The sequence below is a fragment of the Phoxinus phoxinus genome (genome assembly GCF_949152265.1).
Source record: "Phoxinus phoxinus genome assembly, chromosome: 12".
NCBI lineage: Eukaryota > Metazoa > Chordata > Actinopteri > Cypriniformes > Leuciscidae > Phoxinus > Phoxinus phoxinus.
The window spans coordinates 15,019,138-15,040,189 of record NC_136887.1 but is presented as its reverse complement, the minus strand read 5'-3'; the positions used below and the strand labels follow the sequence as shown (position 1 = coordinate 15,040,189).

The window sequence follows — 21,052 nt, the reverse complement described above, 5'->3', positions numbered from 1 at the left end:
TAAGAAAGTACTAGGTAATATAAAGTAATATAGTATGTACATGGGGAACAGGACTGTAAAAAAAGGGCTATCCTTTTTTGAGTGGTCGACTGCTAGATTTTTTTAATGATATTGATAAAAATAATGATAAAAACTGATATTTTTTTGAGAGCAGGGAGGCGAATGGTTGATATAAAACCGATATATATATATATATATATATATATATATATATATATATAGTATCATACAATTTAATGTAAAAATAGTAAATATCACATATTGTAATTGTATTTACTTGATGTAATATTTACTAAATTGGAAGAATTTTTAAATGAATCAATATGAAAATAATGACCGAACCTGCAGAATAAAAAGATTTATACTTTAGATAGCAACTTCTTGATTCTGTAATCATATTATAGTATTTTTCACAAAAAGGGCATAGAACGTAAACTCAGTAATCTGGCAAATATGTGCGCACTGGGATCATATTTTCTCAAATAAAGACCTCCTGACGCTAATTTCATAAATAGCACAGCATAGTTTGAAGTGAAGAACTTAAAATTTGTCGTTCATGCGTTTCCAGTGACAACAGAATTCTCCTTTCCGCATCCAATTTGGAGAACAGGAGATCCTAAGGCATTCTCATCACTGTCAAAATAAAAGTCTGCCAACATTTATCAGGCAAACTGTATATATATATAAATAAATATATATATTTAAATGGCAATTATTGTCATAGGCAATATATTGGTCGACCACTTTTTTTTGCCTTAATATTGAACCATAAATCTATCGTTTAAAAATGTTCAACCTAACAAACTTCTTTATGTGAAAAGTACTGCTTGGTGCTTTTATGATATCAGTTGGATTGATATTTCGTTATCTATGCATTAATGACATGCATTATTTTATAGGACAAATAATTTGTGTCCTTAGTGTCCAAATACTTTTTAGATCCAGTGTATACATTTAAATAATAAAACAGTAATCAAGTATTACTGAAATGGTGCAAAAGCAATCATTTTGTAATAATATTTTGTAAAATCTTGTCTTTAAGTCTGCATGTTAGTCATCTCAAGTTAGCTGGAAACCAGGGCAAAAGAGGTTTGACTCATAAAATAAGATCCATATTCTCGGTTTCTTCAATATTAAGACAGTGAAGCAGACAAGTTAGTACCAGGGCAGCCCAAAGCATCATTTCGACGGACGGCTGAGGTGTTGATCCAAGCGGTAAGTGCAGGAAACAACACACTCCACCAGTAGCTGTGCGCTACAACAGCATGTCTGCATGCCCCTGCAGCTCTTCTCTCATTGGATAAAACTATCTCCACCAGTAACAGCCCTGGGCAAAGCGGAGATCAAGTATATGGACGACCACTCCACAGCAGGGCACAAGCACCACTCCAGTACATACACCAGTCAAATGACGCATCAAACAGCAGCCATCACGTATGAAGAGCCCTAAAGGGAAAGTGCTTCTCATGGTGTGTGTGTTTGGATACTGGCTAGCAGACTCATAGCAGCAGCAGCAGATGATGTTTTGTCATGGATATTATCCACAGCTAGCGATAAGGGAAGGTGGGTGAGGCGATCACAGAGGGGAGGATGGCAAGGTAGTTGGAGGGGACGTAGCCTCTCTGGCCGCGTGTCTCCACCATACTCCATTCCTTGTTTCCACGCTTATCGTGAGGCTCCACCACCCGCACCGGCTCACCAGCCCTCAGAGAAATCTCCCGACTGCTCCTCGCGGTGAAGTCATAGCTCGCGTACACCTGCAAATGGAGAACGGAGAGCGTTTCAGTCTGATTGGTAATAAGAATTATTTTCTGTGAGTCAATGGCTGTGTTTACACTTGGCATTAACATGCGACCTGTGTCCGGATGTTGTCCACATACGCATTGAAAAGACGAGTGTAAACCCGCTTCTGATCGGAATGTTTTCGAGGACGCATTGTGATCGGATCTCAGTGTAATGTAAACGCAATCCAGCCATCGGGTCTGCATTCACAGGTGGACGTCACACAAAACCCCACCCATTGTACCTGTACCGTTTCCATTACGGCATCTATCCACATTCTTAGTACTTGCAGCCTCTTCATCCTCCTCATTTTGCGAGATTTGTAAAATGTCCCCCGACTGAAAACTGTTTTTAAAAGAAAATCCACCACTTCAGGTCGACTTTGCCCGAGGTCCGATCGTGGACAGGTGTAAACACACCGTGTCCTGATTGGCTTATGATCCGATCTGCTTGATCGGATCATGGTGATCGCATGTTAATGCCAAGTGTAAACGCAGCCAATGGCAAAACCCACACAAATTGCAAAACCGAATAAAAAAAAATCTGTCTAGAGAATGTACCGGTATGTGTTTTTTGAGTGCTCTGTCGAGTATATGCAACATCTTTTTATATTTGAAAGTCGAGAGGTATTTAGTGTTACACAATGTGCTTGAGACATGTTCAAGTGTTAAGAGTGGGATGTTTATGATATTACAGCTCATAAGTGAATAAAAATAGCTGGGTGGAAAAAAGAAAATCTGAAAGGATAAATTAGATGAAGTGCTCCCCCCTGTGGCTAATACCCATAATGCTTTATGAATCATGTTCATTAGTGGTGTTTGCTAAGGCTAGCTTCACTATTGATCACACCTTCTCACGGGGATTTGAACAAACCTATAGCCCTAAAAGTTGAATGAAAAAGTTGCAGCAGCAGATCTATCCTAATGTCAATAACATGCATTTTTTTAAAATAGGGAGAATATTCATTTCATGCCGACTTCACACAAAGTGACATTGGTAACAAAAAAACAGACTCATTTTTAAATTAGTTTTAAAACTAAAACTAGACTAATATATTTGAATGACTAACTAATAAATAAAAATAGACAAGCTAATTTTAGTTTTGATACATGGTATATTTATAATACATAGCATAAATGTCTAAATCAAAAAATCTATTCAAGAGAGCCCTAAATCATATCTAGGGAGATTTTTTTGTGCCAATAAGCAATGTCATAAATATGCTAAAAGCCCCCCAGAACACCACTGTGGTGAGTTCTGCATGGGCAAACAACTCGCATTCTACAAAACAATGCTTTGTAAACGCAAAGTTATAAAAAAAAAAATTCCACATGAGACTACAAACAATATATAATTGATCTGGGAGCCGTAAATGTTAGCCAGTCGTGTTTTCTCACAAGCTGAAAGAGAATTTCTGCACTGTCACAGTCACAATCATAAACAACCTGTGAAGGTTGTTCAGAAAAATGTGTCACATTTTTACAGTCACAACAGCAGTCTCTCTCCCACAGTCAAAATCTGCCTCCCACATTTCTGCTTTCCTAAACATGAAGCCACAATGATATGGAACCATTTGACTGTCAGATCAAGCAAATGACTGAACCAGAGTGTATGTGTGGGTGCCGTGAGTGTGTGTGTGTGTGTGTGTGTGTGTGTGTGTGTAGGTGGCCATAATGGAGTATATCACTTCATCTGACAAGGAGCGGCAGTTCATTTCTGTTCTTCCAATACTGAATTCACAAATGCTGAAGTGTGTGATTGATGATCATGAGATACTGCAAACCTGCCATCAATCTCCAAAGGTCTCGTTCTGTTTGACACACGAATCAGACCCAGTAACTAGGCGGCCTTATGACCCGTCAGTCAAAGCGCACGTCTGTGCCTGTGTGTGTCACTCACCTGAAAACAGGGCGTGGCCACGTTGTTTAGGAGCGGCTGGGCTCCGGGTGTGTAGGAGTGTCTTCGGGGACCTGGACCAGTGGACACGACGTTCAGATGAGGAGACTGTGGAGGGTCAACGGTCATCTGGTGGTAGCGTTGCAGTTTTGAAGCAGGCACATATCCCCTCGGGCCTGAAGAAAATGAAAAACAAAGTCAAAATCAAGACACTCAAATTCGCATATTTAAATAGCTTTATTCTGCAGATGGATGAAAGCTGATTTGAAAGAGTGCTTTAACTGCACTTGACCAGCAGATGTCAGTCATAGCATTACCAAAGGCTTTCAGCAGCAATTGTTGTACTGGTAATACTATCTATACTGGGTATATGATATATATATATACACTCAGATAAAATAAGACACGTTGATCCCAGAACAAAATTCCTGTCCAAAAACATAGTCCTAACCCTATTCCTACCCCTAACCCATAATTTATGCCTTTAAATCAGAGGGAAATGATAGGTGAATAAGGAGTATAGAAGTGTAGAAGCCCCTAACTCTTGTACGCCTGAACTTGACATTAACTATAAACCGATACCTAAAATCTGGTTGGTTGATTTATGTTCACCTCTCTGGGTCCAAGGAACGTACTAAAGTCAAAACATTAACTACGAAGCAGCGCAGCAGAAACAATATGAAAAGCAATTTTAGACAAAATATGAATGTTTAAAATACATTTAGACTATGTTCTCTAGCACCACTTTATTTAAATAGATTATTATTACAGAACACCTCCATTATTTTCATTAGACCTAATCTTTCCATTTTGTAGATACCACATGCTATGAAAATATCACTGCATTTAAGTGTAATTCGCATTATGAGATGGTTTACATTTTGCTTTAAAGCAGTTAAATGTTGGCAGAGGGGTTGTTCTGAGCATTAAAGCAAGTTTAATTTAAGAAAAGACCTTTTGTTTGCATTTGCATAGCTATTTTCCAATTTGTTCTTAGGCCCATTTGCATGCAGTATATGAGAGAATCAAATGGATCAATCTTGTTCCCCCAATAATACATCTTCAGGTATAAACTGATTCCAGCTCAGTTGTCTTTAAATGCACCATGACCTAATTCTCCACAGGTTTCCACATGCCAGTTTTACCTCCTGCATCAACCAGCCAGCGGCGACGGTCTCCTCGCGTGTCCATCTCACTGACGACAGCTACCAGCTCTCCCTTACTGAGGGTCAGGTCAAGGTCACGGGTGCCCACCACAGGGCCTGTCAGCTGGTAGATCTTCTCCGAGCCATGCTTAGCGTTCAGAGCCTTGAGACGCTGCTCGCACGCAGAATTGGGCGGCTGAGACGTCACAGACATGAAACAGAAAAACAAGTTTTATTTAGTACCAAATCAAATTTAACGTGATATTGCATGCAGCTGAGTAAATTATAATCAAAATGTAAATGTACATGAAGTGCAGTTATTACAGTGCTGGATCACTTTAAACTGAGAAACAGAGAAAGGAAATGAACATGAGAGGAAGATACTCCAATGATTTACATCGGTGATCTACATTTGGATCCCAATCCCTTTTTTTCAGGAAACTTCTGAAGATTACAGGCCATCTCTTTGTTTGATCCTTCTGCCTTCGCTTGAAACTTATCAAGACTGATTTCTTAGTGATGGCAGACATGATATTGATTAGAACCTGAACGCAGAGACTCTGGGTAATATCATCTGTTTGTGTCACTAGCTGTAGTGATGGTCTAATGCCTATGACATGACTTCACAGACAGAGAAGTATGAAATATGAAACATGCCAATGGTGCGGTCTCTGCTTACCTTGACAAAAGACGATGATATTAAAATATTTACACAGCATGAAATCATAATGGACTATTTAAATGTAAATGCTTCTAGTCTTAATTTCCTTGATTAATCAGTGAACATCTCCTCTCAAGCAGCTTTTCTTTTCTGATAATGAATCTTATATATTTTATAATGATATAAAAGATAATGATATTTTGACCCATAAATATCATAGCTCGGTTTTCACAAAACAATCAAGTTCTGAGGCATGATCAAGCCCCGTACCCAACATTTTTGGTCAAATACACTACCATTTTGACCGGTAGTATATCTTTGCTGTTATTTGCATTTGACTAAATAAAAAGCAGCTGTTTAGGGCCACCCGTAATACAGTAACCCCAGGACATGACATATTTTACTACGGTATGTTCGAAATTAATGGATGAATTGATGTAAAACACATGAGGTCTAAATTACATCAAGATGAATGAATGGCTGCATTTAGCTATGCTTGTATTCCAACACTGTCCACAGGCACCGTTAAACTGCAGTAAGGGGACAAAGTGTCCCGTAGGAAGACGTCTCCACCCGGCAACAGACAATAGTGCGTCTCTGTGTTGGAACTGACCTGCACAATGGGAGCATTGAGCTCATCTTGAACACTCTGACACAGGCTCTCCATCCTCCTCGAACCCTCCAGCACCGAAGTCTCTGCCCACTTCCAGAACTCACCAGCTTCCAAATAACTGTGTGGGAGCTGCCAGGAGACAGAGAGCAATTCATAAACACTGCCAGCCGGCAAAAAGCTAAATTTAATAACACTTTTCCAACCACATGCTTGCCGTGTCGTTCAGTGGTGGATTATTGCACAGAACATTCAACAGTTGAAATTGATAGGTATTCAAGTGTAATCATGAGGATGACATAACATGACTGTTAAGGTGAACCTCGTGACACCTATGAAGAACATGTCCAGGTTATAATTTACTCCAAAATAAAGAAAGAAAAAGAATATAAATAATATTTAGCATGACAAAAAAATTAAAAGTTTTGCATTATTAAGATTTTTTGTATTTTGAGATTTTCATGTGAAAAAAAAAACATTTAATTTGTAAATGTATACAGTATATGTACTGCATTTAATTTATGCTGATTTAATATTGTTATTTTTTTATTTTTGTGGTTGATTAAAAAAATAATTATAGGATCTGATTGAAAGTAGTAAGCTCATTTATACATTTTTATTCACCCTAGAATTAGGCACTGTAGAAATTAAATATTCACTAGGTTATCTCTAAGGGTGTGTTCAGGTTTGGTTCGATTTAGGGTGTGTTCACACTAGTTTGGTTCTCTAGGTTCTTTTGGTCCAGACCAAAAAAGAAAATGACACATTTGGTTCGTTTGGCGTTCACACTGTCATTTTTAACACATAAGCTAAAGAAAACAAATAACCACAAAAAATGCGTATATTTTTCAACGGAACTTGTCAAACATCTAAAACAATGCAGTGTGTTGTGCCAAATGCGCTTGCTGTTCACTTAGAAATAAAGGTTCAAAAGTGCATATTAGTACGTCAAAGGTAAATATTGGTACCTAAATGGTACATATTAGAACCTTTTAAAGGGTAGCGTTTCAGTGACAGTTTTTGTACCTTTTTTCTAAGAGTGCATGTGCATATATACAATGGTATATGATGGAGCTGTGAACTCCTGAAGAGCTTATAAAATGTGTAAAGTAGTCAAAACAGTGGCAGGAATCGCTCTGTCACAAACACAAACGGAGATCTGCTGCGAGGAGACGCATTTCTGATCATAGTTTTTCTCATCATATGAGCTATGTTGCCCACTATAGTTTGGTACAGGTGTCAGAAACGCCCTGTCCTTGCAGCAGATCTTTGTTTGTGTGTGGGTGTGTGTGTGTGTGTGTGTGTGTGTGAAAGAATTCCTGGCGCTGTTTTGACTCTACACATTTTATAAGATCTTAACGAGTTCTCAACTGGTAAAAATACCGCATTTAGCCCAGCAGGCAACATTGTTTTGGATGTTCGGTAAGTTCCAAAATGTACATCATAAAACCGTTTTTTTGTTTTAGATTCAGTGTTAAAAATGACAGTGTGAATGCTAAGTTAACCAGGACTAAATGAACAAATGAACAAAAGAACCAAACTACAAGTGTGAACTAAACCTCACTGTATTTTGTCCTCAGCCTTTAGTAAAACCTGAGTATTTAATCTTTTCCTATAAAAAGTACCTGATGGGTAAAGCTGGTGGCGAGCTGCTCCATATCCGCCGCCAGGTCTCTCTGCAGGCAGCTGAAGGCCTCCAGCGTGGCCCACAGGAGTTGAAGGACTTTCCCGTTGAACTGCGGCAGCTCGGTCAGTAGCAGAGTGTTGATGGTCTTGTAGGTGTTAGCTATAGCTTGCTCCTCAAAACTCAGGCTACTCTTCTCCTCGATTAGCTCATAGTCCAGGAGCTTGTCTTGACGTTTGCGGATGAGGTTTCGTGGTCCTGCCATCAGCTCTTGCAGTGAGCTCAAGGGCTTGAAGACTAGGGTCTTCAAACGACTCTCCTGTAAGTAGCAGATTAGATGTACAAATTAAGTTCAGGAGGCAAGATACAGTACAAGAAATGTAGATGGTTAATTTAATCAATAACCAACAACTGATCAATGATATAATTTTATTTATTTTTGCGTCCCTTTAATGCATAAACCGCTGTCTTCCTCTCAAATAAGAGAAATACTGCTAAAAAGGGTGCTGTGTGCGACCATTTCAACCATAATTTCAATGGCTGGTGAACAGTTAAAAGATCTTGGCACAATTTGTATCCCTACATGATACATGGTGTTTTTGCAGCTGTATTGGTTCCAGCAGGGTTAGACATTGATGAATGGAGAAAACTAAAGTGGCGAATAGAGGCACCACAGAGAAGAAATACGGTGTCATGACAAATGTTGGTGATCCAGACTTTATTCAAAGATGCCATATTTAATTTGACATGTACAAAAATGAGGCAGTGAGGGATAGAGGTACAGCGTGTAACAAAGTGCTGCAGGAATGAGTCCTAAAACCTGGAAACGAGTTAACATATCACTTACGGTTCAATTGTTCTAAAGTCAATGGGGTGTTTTTTTTTTGGTTAAATGCCTAAAATAAGATCTGTAGTTCAGACAAACTCAAGATATTTTGAGGTTTTATCTCACAACATAAAATACATCAGTAATCCCCCTTTATGATTTTTTTAAAGGCTTATGTGTCTTGAAAAAGGCGATTGCTAACAAGTGACTAAATGGGACTACAGAGGTTGTCGGTAACATTAAGGGCCAGATTTACTAACAGCTTGCACTGACACAAACCCTCATTTGGCATTAAAAAACTACTGTCAGAATTTACTAAAGACACAAAATGAAAAATTAGCACTGCCTGACCTTATTGAATATGAATTATGCATATGCATTTGTAGGAGTTTCCATTTCAGATGCAAGATTTATGGGAGGAGAGTATTTAAAAGAATCATGCAAGGTGATTTAGTAAGGTTTGCGCTTGCCAATTTACTGGTGTTTGCGCACTAGTTATTTAACTCACAAAAAAGCATGTTTTAAACCAGACGCTAATTTGCACTCCTCTTGGTAGATTGCGTTGGTCATTATGGAAATGGATGCGTCGGTGTTCTTTAATTTGCGCATCGTCAGTAGAACAGGCAGAACTTTCCACTCCCATTGCCGCTTTTATAGGATTGCGCTCATGCTAATTTGCCGGACCCTAAATATCTTCACGCTGAACAGATAAACTCATCTACTCACTATTCCGTCTTTACAGTCTTGTTTTGTTTGTTGTTGTCTTGGAAAGCACCGGTATTTTAACTTAAACTAACTTGAAATTCATAACGTGTTCATTTGTGAAAGTTATCTTTAAAAAAACATGTCGTTGTTGGTCACAGAGCTTATTTTCTGCAATTATCCAAAAGTCAATGGGAAAATCCTTTGGCCTATTGTGATGCTTATAGCTGGTTTGCCTACAAAATTACATCATCCATGCTCCACTCCAATATGTGTAAATTAATATTAAGTAATAATATACATAATCTCCAAAAAAATAGTTTTTTTTTTTTTTTTAGGTACAGTACAACATATTGAACAGTCATTCTGTCCATTCACATCCTTGTTTCATTCATCCCAAATAAAATGACTTAATTCTTATACTCATTTTTGCTAGAGAAGCTGTAAAGCTTGAAGATGTACACTAATGGTTTTAAGTTTCCCACCCAAAAAACACAACTTAGTTTGAAAGATTCACAAGAACTAAATCTCTCAGAAGGATGTGAACTGTAATCTCCTTAAGGTCTTACATATGAGGGGTAAATCCACTGTCTGAGTGCTACTGTGATTTCTTTAGAGAACAAGGCAGTTTTCTCCCCTTCCAGATCAAGATCAGCTTCCTCTGGTCTGCAGCTGAGGAACCTCTGAACAAAGAAATAGAGCTCAGATGGTTAAATAAATCTTTACAAACACTCCAAGCGCACAGCCATAATCTCAACTGCACAATTTCTGGAAACCCCTTCCATCTGCCCTGGGATCAACCCTCACACATTATTTTCCTTTCATTCACCAGCTGGAATAACAATGGAAAATGTTGAAGAGTTTGATCAATGGGCGTACTTGCTTCTTATTGAGGGAACGCCAAAACAAATGAGGAGATCAACTCTTTACGTTAATTTGTAACTATAGCCATTGAGAGAAAGAACAGTAAAAGCAAACCTGTAGATGGTGGAGATAAGCCTCCATGTTATCATGAAGCTCTGAGACGCCCCTCTCCAGGACAAAGAAGAAGCCAGCAAGAGCATCATATTCTTCATCCTTTACCTATGATGGGATGGATTTACAAATAATCATTTAAGAATTGTTTGTAAAAAGACATCTTATGTGGCAATGGTGTCTGATGCTTTATGGAAACAATGTGGTTCTTTCAACATGCCAGACATTTCTGTTCCTTTGTTTACACCAAGCATTGTTCTTCAGTGTAGTATCACTGTATGTCAATTACCTGTGGCACCATTCCTGTCTCATGCTTTATGTACTGGCTAAACCGGGCCGTCTTCTTGGCAATGCTGTGGCCACTGAGTCGATTGATCTTGTCCTTGATGGTCAGGTTCTCTGTCTTCTTGTACTTGTCAGCTGTGACGGTCAGAGAATGAGGATAATCAAGCAAATCACAACCTCAAGCATTTCATGTTTTTATGCTATTGTCATCAATGGATTTCCATACTTTGCTTCGATCAGCTTTGCTTTCTAAATTGCGTGCATGTTCTCACCCACTTCACGGAAGCGTTTGTATTCATTGATCCTGCAGTTGATCTGGACCGCAGTGTGAGCGGTGTGCTCCAGGATGAGGTAGGCTGGGTGTCGGGGGTCTGTGTGTTTCTGGATGGTCTGGAGCAGTAGGGGGTAACGGGCGATTCTCTGAACCGGCATCACCAGGAAGAAACTCAGAGTGGACGCATTCACATCAGGACTGAACACAGACGGGATCAGGGGTCAAAAATGCAAGGAATGTTGGGTAATACACTTGTGTATTTGTCTGGGAAGGAAGTCATTGTGCTTGTTGTTCGAGACATACACAACCTCAGTTGGTTGTTGTTTATGAACTTACGCAGATGACTTGATGATTCGGATCATTTCTAACCAGAGGGCCTCTTTCTGTTTGTAGCTGTTCTCTAGAGCAGTGATGTTGTTGTAGTTGGCAAGATATTCCTTATAGGCCATCTCTATATCTTGAGACAGACTAAGGAAAGAGTCACCTGAGAGAAAGAATAAGATACTTTATAATATAAAACAAGATTTACATTTCCATATAACATACAGTACACTACCGTTCAAAAGTTTAGGGTAAGAATGATTTTTTCTTTTTAAAGAAAGGATGTATTAAATTGATCAAAAGTGACAGAAAAGACATTTCAAAAGATTTCCATTTTAAATAAAAGTTTTCTGTACATGGTTTCCACAAAAATATTAAGCAGCACTGTCTTTAATATTGATAATAAGAACTGCTTCTTGAGCAGCAAATAAGCATATTAGAATGATTTCTGAAGGATCATCAGGAAAAAAATGTAATTCGAAAATATATCAAAACAAAATATATAAAAAGTTATTTTACAATGAAATAATATTTCACAATATTACTGTTTTTACTGCGTTTTTGATTTTTAAAAAAGTATAGACTTTTGGTGGCCGTGTATCCACCAAAGTGTTTTTTTCACACGGCTGGCATATTTTTTCAATTGTTTTCAATGGGAACGCCACGTTTTTAAAACGCCATGAGCGTAACGAGGAGGCACTGAGCGGTTTTTTTCAGAGTTGAAGAATGTTCAACTTTGGGTAAACGCAGCGCTCATAGCAAACTTCACCCAACCGTCCAATCACAGTGGAGGAGGGGCGGGACTAATACCACACCGACCAACAGCCACATTCTGCTTGTACAACATCAACAGATGACAACAACAAGCATAATAATGGGAAAAAATTTTTTACAACAAGAGCCAGAGAAAATACTTTATATTGTATCAACATTTTAATATAGAGTCAACAAATAAACAAAATGTGAAATGAGATACTAGTAACACTTTTGCGGATATTTCGTATCATAACAAGCAAAGTATCTCTCTCAACTGAAAAAAAATGCTGCGCTGCCAAAACGCTCAAGCGCCCATTATAGCTAGGTGTTTTCAGAATAGCGACTAGAGCGACTAGAGACTACCTTTGGTAGACACATGGCCTTAGTCAGCATAAGAGAGATCCAAACAAAAGGAATTTACACTTAACATTCTAAACCTCAAACATCATTATTCTCATCTTGAAATTCAAGTTCTGGATTCTTCAACCATGAGCTCACGGAAAAAATATGTTGATCTGTAGGTGAGCATGACACGCAGACAGCATGACTGCGAAAGAACTGAGAAATCGGATGTGAACTGGAAATTCCAGTCTGTCCGGCTGTACTCACAGAGAGTTTGCAGGTATTTCGGGTCGCTGTGATGTATCTGTGCCTGGTCTAGGAGGCTCAGGAGTCTGCAGGAAACATCCATCACTTCATCAATGTGCTGGAACATGTTCTCTAGGTTCGGTGGAGGAGGCTGCAAGGGACCCAATAATATGATATTAGTAAAGCTTGTTTACCTACAATGGTTATACATTTCAAATATAAGAGAAGCAAAATCACATAGTCCCAATTATGAGCCATTTCTGCTTTATTGCCCATTCTCTCTTGGTTTGAATCAAATATTAATATAAGTATTATCCCAATTCGATTTATTATTTTTATTATATGATGTAATTATTATTTTTTATTTACCTTGTTTTCTTTAATATTACTTTGTATATTGTTTGTTGTTTATATTTGCTTAGTTTTTGATCATGTCATAAGTTCTTGTTTTTATAGAAGTAGTATGTTGGCCTGTAACTAATGTAAGAACACATTTACTTAAAGTAGAGTTTAGAGGCTAATTGTTGTATTATCCAATTAGATTATTAATATGTTTATATTTATATAGGAATGATAGAGTGCTTCAATAGTATTTCAGTGGTGGTGGAAGCAATACATATACAACACCGAAGGCAGTTGGCCATGTACATAACAGATGTGTGGCACATTAACAGATATTTAATGGGTGAAAGTGACTACAAGAGAACTTGAGTACCTGGAGTTTCTGCAGGTTGTTGTTGATGGTGACTGTACAGAGCTGCATATGTTTCAGGTAGTTCTTCTCAGTCTGCACCAGCTCCTCTATAGTCATGATCTGCCTCTGAGCGGCTCTCTCTCGGGCTGATGTCTCCTCTGCTGCGGCCCGTGCCTTTCTCTCTTCTTCATTCTCTTCCTCTTCTGCAGACTCTTCCAGGGTGTCATTCCTTTCTTTAGTTTCTTCCTTCTCCTCTCTGATCTCGTCCTTGGCCATCAATCTTACATTTGCCTTCAGCGAATTCGCCATAGCAGGAATGCCTAAAATACATATAGACGTGGTTTAACAGCTTTTCTATTTCTCAAGAACTTAATAGGTAGCACGGTTTACCTGTCCGATGGTACAATATGTATATGACCCAAAGAAAATCAATTATAAACTGTGTTGTGTACTTGGACAGTAAAATAAAGACTGTAACTTGATTCAGTGTTATTATGACATTTTTTTAGTAATTCTGTTATGTGTTTTTGCCATTTTATTAAGTTTATTCTGCTTTATTTTTATTTATTTTTAGTACAAAATTAGCCATTTTGCCCTGGCAACTAACTGAAATAATGTTGATCTAATATTCATATTTTATTTCAGCTTCATTTTAATTACCAAGAACTTTTAAATAGGGATGCACGATATTGAATAAAAACGCGATATGCGATAACTCATTAAATAATGCGATATTCGATACAGCATAAAGAGTGTAAAAAAACTTACAATTATATTTAAAATTATATAACCTACATACATGTTTCACATTCTTTTTGTCAGTAGAAAGCATTCCTACAACTTCTGAAAGAGTACAGCAGTTTTACTGTAGCTTAGCGGGGGTTTAGGCTTTCACAAGGCCTAAATTAGGTTTACTTAACTACAGAAACGGAATAATCAAATGTAAAAATAAAACACTGCTTAATCTTCACTGTATGAATGAAATACACACTGATTCTTATTAAAGCTACAAAAAGTTATTCGGTCAAGTAAGGGACTTTGTCCATGACACCAGTTATTGCAAGCCGTTATGATATGCATATCGCGATATGTACATTTGCAATATTTTGATATATTGCGCAGCCCTACTTTAAACAAATTTTAAATAATTTTAGTTAATAGCTTGATTGGGCTAAAACCCACTGTAGGAAGTAACACATTTGATTTGAATATTTTTAATTTGAACTCAAATAGCCAAGTCTCACTAAAAAGTAATGACTTCCGACTGCTTAAAAGAATGCTGATCTTGGATTGTATGAACTGCATGAACTTCCCTTTTAAGCTCATTCATCACAATTATGTTAAAGCTGACCATCAATCAAGACTATTACACACACAAACCAGACTCTGCAATCACTCTATAAGGACCACCCGTAAAGGGCTGAGCGCTCTGTATTGTCACCTACCCAGAGGGGGTGAAACACCATGTGTCTGAAGACCCTTACACTTTCACAGATGACTAAAGACAGCTTTTGATTGCAATTGCATTAAAACGTACATGCATATCCAAAAAAGAAACAAACTCAAAGCAACCGAGGACAAAGTCTGACTAAGTAAACTTTTATGATATTTGTGCAGTCATTGAAGATAATTAAAGGTTCATAGACCATCAACACCTCTGTTACAATTCCAGCTACACCCACAAGCACATATAGATATGCAAGCACATCTATACACACAAACAAAAACTGTGAACAAATTTTACCACATCCGTACTCCCGTAGCCATTAATAAGGAAACAACATACTTGTAACAAGTGCTCAAGGCAAGCACGCTCAAAGTGAAAACCACAAACTCAGCATGTAGCGCAGAGCTTACTCTCGCTCACTAAGAGCTTTAACAGTGGTGCACTGCAGTATGGCAAACCCGTACTTAAGGACTAAAGAAATGACAGGTTTACTACAAGAACAATCCCAAGAAAATAACCAAATGCATAATTACCTTTACAGAATGGGAAAAACTAACCCTTGGAGTCTCTAGCGCTGGAAAAAAACAAGGTGTGCAGCTGGGGAAAGCCCAGGCCAGACTCTCAGAATGGTGTAAGTTTGTCCACTGAGTCACACTGCAGGGCCTCATGTGGCACGACTGTGTGAGGGAAGGGGGGGATGGGTGGGTCAGCTGGGAGGACTGAGCCGGGGGGAGGTGGGATTTTAGCAGTGGGGATCCCGGATAGGACCACTGCAGAGACACACACTTTAATGAATACACAGATTGACTGCAGTATCCATTGGGAAGGAAGTGACGCCTGCGCAGGATGAAGCTGATTGGATGGCAGGAGTTCAAGAACTGGTGTACAACACACTCAGCTGTGCAGCAACTGCAGTAAACAAAAGACCCATGTGGCCAGGAAAGAACTCGCCAACTTGATGGTCAGAGTTGTTAAAAAACAAAAGCCATTAAGCCAACTATTTTAGACACATTCTTCATGATGTAAATGGACAAAGTGTTTTTAACATTAAGAGGTTAAAATTTGCACAAATTGAGATCAAAACACTTATGCAAGTTAGAAACCCCATTGAAAATCTAGACATTTTTTAAAAACTCGTTTTTAAACAGAATTTTAGGATTTGGGACCTTGCACTGTACTGCAAGTATGGCCAAAAAAAGGGGGTTATCCAAATACTAGAGGTTCGGTCACATCAGCAAAATGGGCAAAAAAAAAAAAAAAAGGTCCATTGTTATATTGTCAATAATGTATAAACCAATTTCAAAACAAACGGTTTTCTGTTCGTCAAATCCACATGACCAACTTGAACCTATTGCGAAATCTGTGTGCGAAAATATTTCACCTTTATTCGAAATTCTTAATCGTGTAGATTCCTATTGAAATGTGAAAATTTGATGAACAACGGTGAATTTGACTGCACCATAAGACATTAAGAAATGCTTCATTTTTTTCAGGCTAACTTGTCTTCACATTGTTATGCTGTAATGTAATTAATAATGAGAAAACATATTGATGTATATTGCAGTATTGAATTGTGTAAGACATTTTTTTTAGAGACATCTCCATTTGTTTTAAGCTTTTTGCAGTTCAATAAAAAAATATTTTAAAATCTATACCTTAAACCCACTACAAGTCACTTTAGACACAAATGGATGGATTCATTTGCCAAATTTACAGTACAAATATTAAGAGTAATGTCTCAATTAATATGAGGTTTGTACTCATAATAAATGTACATACATATAATTTAAGTATTAGCCTAGATGACTTTGTTTAAAGTCACAAGGAATTCAAAATTGACATTTCCTTTTTTTTTTATGGAATCTTGCAGGATATAATAAATGATTTAAACTCATGTACTCTCAAAATCTTTAATCAAAATAGCTTCCCCTCCCTTTTGCTTTCTACATCTCTTCTCATCTCTTCTTCTCCGTTTACTGGCGCGAGGGCACCTGTGACTCACATGAGATCGACCAATAGCAAACCACAACCATCCAATCAATTCCCCAGGGACAAAATCAAGTCCCGCCCTAAATTCTTTCTTCCTCGAGAAGCCATTTCATTCGGACATGTCACAATAGGGAAGAAAAGACTATCACAACTTTCGTTTCATGCCACCTTTTAACTAGTTTTATAAGAAGTATAGCATGTCACACTGCAGGACAAGGCCTAAAGGGATAGTTCACCCAAACATTTAAATTATGTTACTTACTCCCCCTCATGTCTTCCAAACCTGTAAGACTGTCACTCATCTTCAGAAAACAAAAAGATATTTTTGATGAAATCTGAAAACTTTCTTTCCTCCATTGACAGCTACACAACTAACAATTTGACGCTTTAAAAAGTTCATAAAGGGATCGTAAAACTAATCCATATGAATTGAGCGGTTTAGTACAAGTTTTCTGAAAAGACACAATCGCTTTGTATACAAATGATGAAAAGATTGAATTTAGGCTTTGATTCACATACACATTAATCAACTCACACATCCGTTGTGGTAAATGGAAGCTCAAGCATGTTTGCTTGACATGCAAGAACCAATGAGGTTCATTCTTGTGTTATGCAGCACGTTTGAGCTTCAGCAAGAACCAATGAGGTTCATTCTTGTGTGTTATGCAGCACGTTTGAGCTTCAGCAAGAACCAATGAGGTTCATTCTTGTGTTACGCAGCACGTTTGAGCTTCAGCAAGAACCAATGAGGTTCATTCTCGTGTGTTACGCAGCACGTTTGAGCTTCTGCAAGAACCAATGAGGTTCATTCTCGTGTTACTCGGCACGTTTGAGCTTCAGCAAGAACCAATGAGGTTCATTCTCGTGTGTTACGCAGCACGTTTGAGCTTCTGCAAGAACCAATGAGGTTCATTCTCGTGTTATGCAGCACGTTTGAGCTTCAGCAAGAACCAATGAGGTTAATTCTCGTGTTACTCGGCACGTTTGAACTTCAGCAAGACCCAATGAGGTTCATTCTCGTGTTATGCAGCACGTTTGAGCTTCAGCAAGAACCAATGAGGTTCATTCTCGTGTGTTACGCAGCACGTTTGAGCTTCTGCAAGAACCAATGAGGTTCATTCTCATGTTAAGCAGCACGTTTGAGCTTCAGTAAGACCCAATGAGGTTCATTCTCGTGTTACGCAGCACGTTTGAGCTTCAGTAAGACCCAATGAGGTTCATTCTCATGTTAAGCAGCACGTTTGAGCTTCTGCAAGAACCAATGAGGTTCATTCTCATGTTAAGCAGCACGTTTGAGCTTCAGTAAGACCCAATGAGGTTCATTCTCATGTTAAGCAGCACGTTTGAGCTTCAGCAAGAACCAATGAGGTTCATTCTCGTGTTATGCAGCACGTTTGAGCTTCAGTAAGACCCAATGAGGTTCATTCTCGTGTTATGCAGCACGTTTGAGCTTCAGTAAGAACCAATGAGGTTCATTCTCGTGTGTTACGCAGCACGTTTGAACTTCAGCAAGACCCAATGAGGTTCATTCTTGTGTTACGCAGCACATTTGAGCTTCAGCAAGAACCAATGAGGTTAATTCTCGTGTTACGCAGCATGTTTGAGCTTCAGCAAGAACCAATGAGGTTCATTCTCGTGTGTTACGCAGCACGTTTGAGCTTCAGCAAGAACCAATGAGGTTCATTCTCGTGTTACGCAGCACGTTTGAGCTTCTGCAAGAAACAATGAGGTTCATTCTCGTGTGTTACGCAGCACGTTTGAGCTTCAGCAAGAACCAATGAGGTTCATTCTCGTGTTACTCGGCACGTTTGAGCTTCAGCAAGAAACAATGAGGTTCATTCTCGTGTTACGCAGCACATTTGAGCTTCAGCAAGAACCAATGAGGTTCATTCTCGTGTTACGCAGCATGTTTGAGCTTCAGCAAGAACCAATGAGGTTCATTCTCGTGTGTTACGCAGCACGTTTGAGCTTCAGCAAGAACCAATGAGGTTCATTCTCGTGTGTTACGCAGCACGTTTGAACTTCAGCAAGACCCAATGAGGTTCATTCTTGTGTTACGCAGCACGTTTGAGCTTCTGCAAGAAACAATGAGGTTCATTCTCGTGTTACTCGGCACGTTTGAGCTTCAGCAAGAAACAATGAGGTTCATTCTCGTGTTACGCAGCACGCTTGAGCTTCAGCAAGAACCAATGAGGTTCATTCTCGTGTTACGCAGCACGTTTGAGCTTCAGCAAGAGGTTTGTTCTTGCGAGTCAAGCAGGTTCGGTTGAGCTTCTGTTTCTGATCATATGGATTAGTTTTACTATCCCTTTATGAAACGTCAAAATGGCAGTTGCGTAGCAGTCAATGGAGGGAGAGAAAGCTCTCAGATTTCGTCAAAAAGATCTTCATTTGTGTTCCGAAGGTGACCGAAAGTCTTACAGTGTAATCTGAGAGCTTTCTCTCCCTCCATTGGCAGGTTTGGAATGACATGAGGCAGGTGAGCATTTTTGTGTGATCTATACTTAAGGTATCATGTCAACTGCACAAAACCTCAGACTGCAGCCTTAAGTGGAAAGTGGAGATTCCGTGTGGGTTTGTTTTCTAATTGTATTTATTAACATAACAACACTAAGAAAAGTAGGCTACATACAACACATATATTTTGTGATAACACACCTTTAGTGATAACTAAACAAAAAAGTAAAAAATGCAAATAAATTAAATTGGTTAAAATTAAAATGTGAAAAAAACAGTGTTGTATGATTATGATACGATAATATTTTAAGTCTGACATTTGTCTTGCATAACAGAATACATATTTTCACTTTATTCAACAAACAATCAACAGACTACACTCACATAATACAAAATTCCACATTAAACATCGTAAAACGAATAGTTCACTCAAAAATAAAAAAAGTATGCTACTATTTCCACACCCTCGTGTAAGAGTTACAGCCTCTAATAAATCATTTTCTATACAATTAAACTTAAAAGTAAATGGTGACTGACTGTTATTATGTGTCATCTTAAATTTCCACGTAAGTCAGTCACATGAGGTTGAAGCAAAATTAGGTTGAGTAAATAATGGCATCAGTTTCATTTTGAGTGAGCTGTCCCTTTAATGTTATGTTTGAAATCTCTAATGTAGCACTAAATGTACACGTTTGCATCTCACCTGTGTTCTTACCTGTATTGTGTTTAAAGCGGAGATTCCTCGGACGTAGAACACAGAAACATCGCAACTACGAGCACTTTAACGCTCTGTCAAGTTTAAGCCGACCTCGAAAGCGAGACAGACTGATGTTGTTGCTTTGAAAACCTTCCACCTGTTCTTACGGTCCTCGCGCTCAGGAACAGGTTCACGCGCAAGGCCCAGCGTCACGCATTCCGATCATTCCGCGCGAGTAGCTTAGTCATGAGAAGTATGACATACATTGTTTTTCTCATTCGCATTTTAAATCGGAGGAATGCTGCAGAGAGGCTTCTGATGCGTTGATTTTTTTTTTTTAGAAATGTTAGTAGCCGCCACGCAGTGGTGGTAAACCAGAAGACAAACCGTTGTTATGGTTGCAGCTAAAGGTTAACTGGGAAACAGAGACATCGCGTGGGCGCCTGAGGTACAGCTACTGATCTTTTTAGACGGATTACTTATAGATCAGTGGGAAAAAAGTTTTTTTGCAATGTTTTAATTTTATATTGCAGGCTTTCATTTTATATAGTACTGTGTGTGTATCAAACCACATATGCATCAAAGGTTTGGGCACACTTTATAGTATTTATGTTTCTCATGGTCAATATCTTAAGTCTCGACTAAAAATAGATTTTTTTTTCTATACAATTAGATTTATAAACAAATAGCTTACTTAAGAGCTGTTTCCACATACACTCCACTAGGGTGGGTTATAACACTAAAATAAAACATAGACATTTCTGTGACACTTTACATATACCTTAGTTAATATGAAATAAGAATGAACAATTCTTCTTCAGCATTTATTAATTTTAGTTCATATTCATTTTTTTTTGGCCCACCACCACGCCCCCCCCCCCCTCTTAGGAGGACAACTTTATTTTTAATACAGCAAACTGTATACACAATATATTATAATACAGACAATACATGTATATACGGTGCATAACCTTTTGTGAGTCCCTGGGTACATAAGGGGAGGGGGGATTATAGCACCACGTACAAAGTGTAACACGTAACATATAAGACACGACAAGGTGACAGACAAACAACAAGGAGACAACACAACTGGGAAACAAGAACGTATAATTATTATTGAATAGAATGGTCTTGAGCAAATTCTCCTAAAAAATTAAATTAAATAAAAAAGGGTATTTGAGGGGAAAAAAGGTTTAGAGATGTTATGCATAGGTTTCGATAGTGTATGCCTATGTGTATGTATGAAGTGATAGCTGCAGGGACAAAAGCAAGAAGAAGAAAAAAGAATGAAAGAAGAGAAAAAATAATAATATAAACTTATAT

General features: G+C 38.3%; 1 protein-coding gene across 3 annotated transcripts; it reads right to left on the bottom strand.

Annotated features, from left to right (window-relative positions):
* Positions 1 to 226: 226 nt before the first annotated feature.
* On the bottom strand, positions 227 to 20,128 carry arhgef37 (Rho guanine nucleotide exchange factor (GEF) 37). Of its 3 annotated transcripts, none has more exons than XM_079630146.1 (13): positions 19,736 to 20,128; positions 13,161 to 13,459; positions 12,467 to 12,596; positions 11,117 to 11,264; positions 10,779 to 10,978; positions 10,511 to 10,641; positions 10,225 to 10,329; positions 9,816 to 9,929; positions 7,720 to 8,037; positions 6,098 to 6,226; positions 4,824 to 5,019; positions 3,682 to 3,854; positions 227 to 1,757 (listed from the first exon to the last, which is right to left on the bottom strand). In XM_079630146.1, the coding sequence occupies exons 2-13, from the start codon at positions 13,446 to 13,448 to the stop codon at positions 1,548 to 1,550; spliced, it is 2,142 nt and encodes a 713-aa protein (XP_079486272.1). In that variant the 5' UTR covers positions 13,449 to 13,459; positions 19,736 to 20,128; the 3' UTR covers positions 227 to 1,547. The 3 variants fall into 3 exon arrangements, with proteins under 3 accessions (XP_079486272.1, XP_079486271.1, XP_079486270.1); XM_079630145.1 differs by lacking the exon at positions 19,736 to 20,128 and adding an exon at positions 15,120 to 15,245 and having other exon boundaries at positions 228 to 1,757; XM_079630144.1 differs by having other exon boundaries at positions 229 to 1,757; positions 19,748 to 20,128.
* Positions 20,129 to 21,052: the final 924 nt, after the last annotated feature.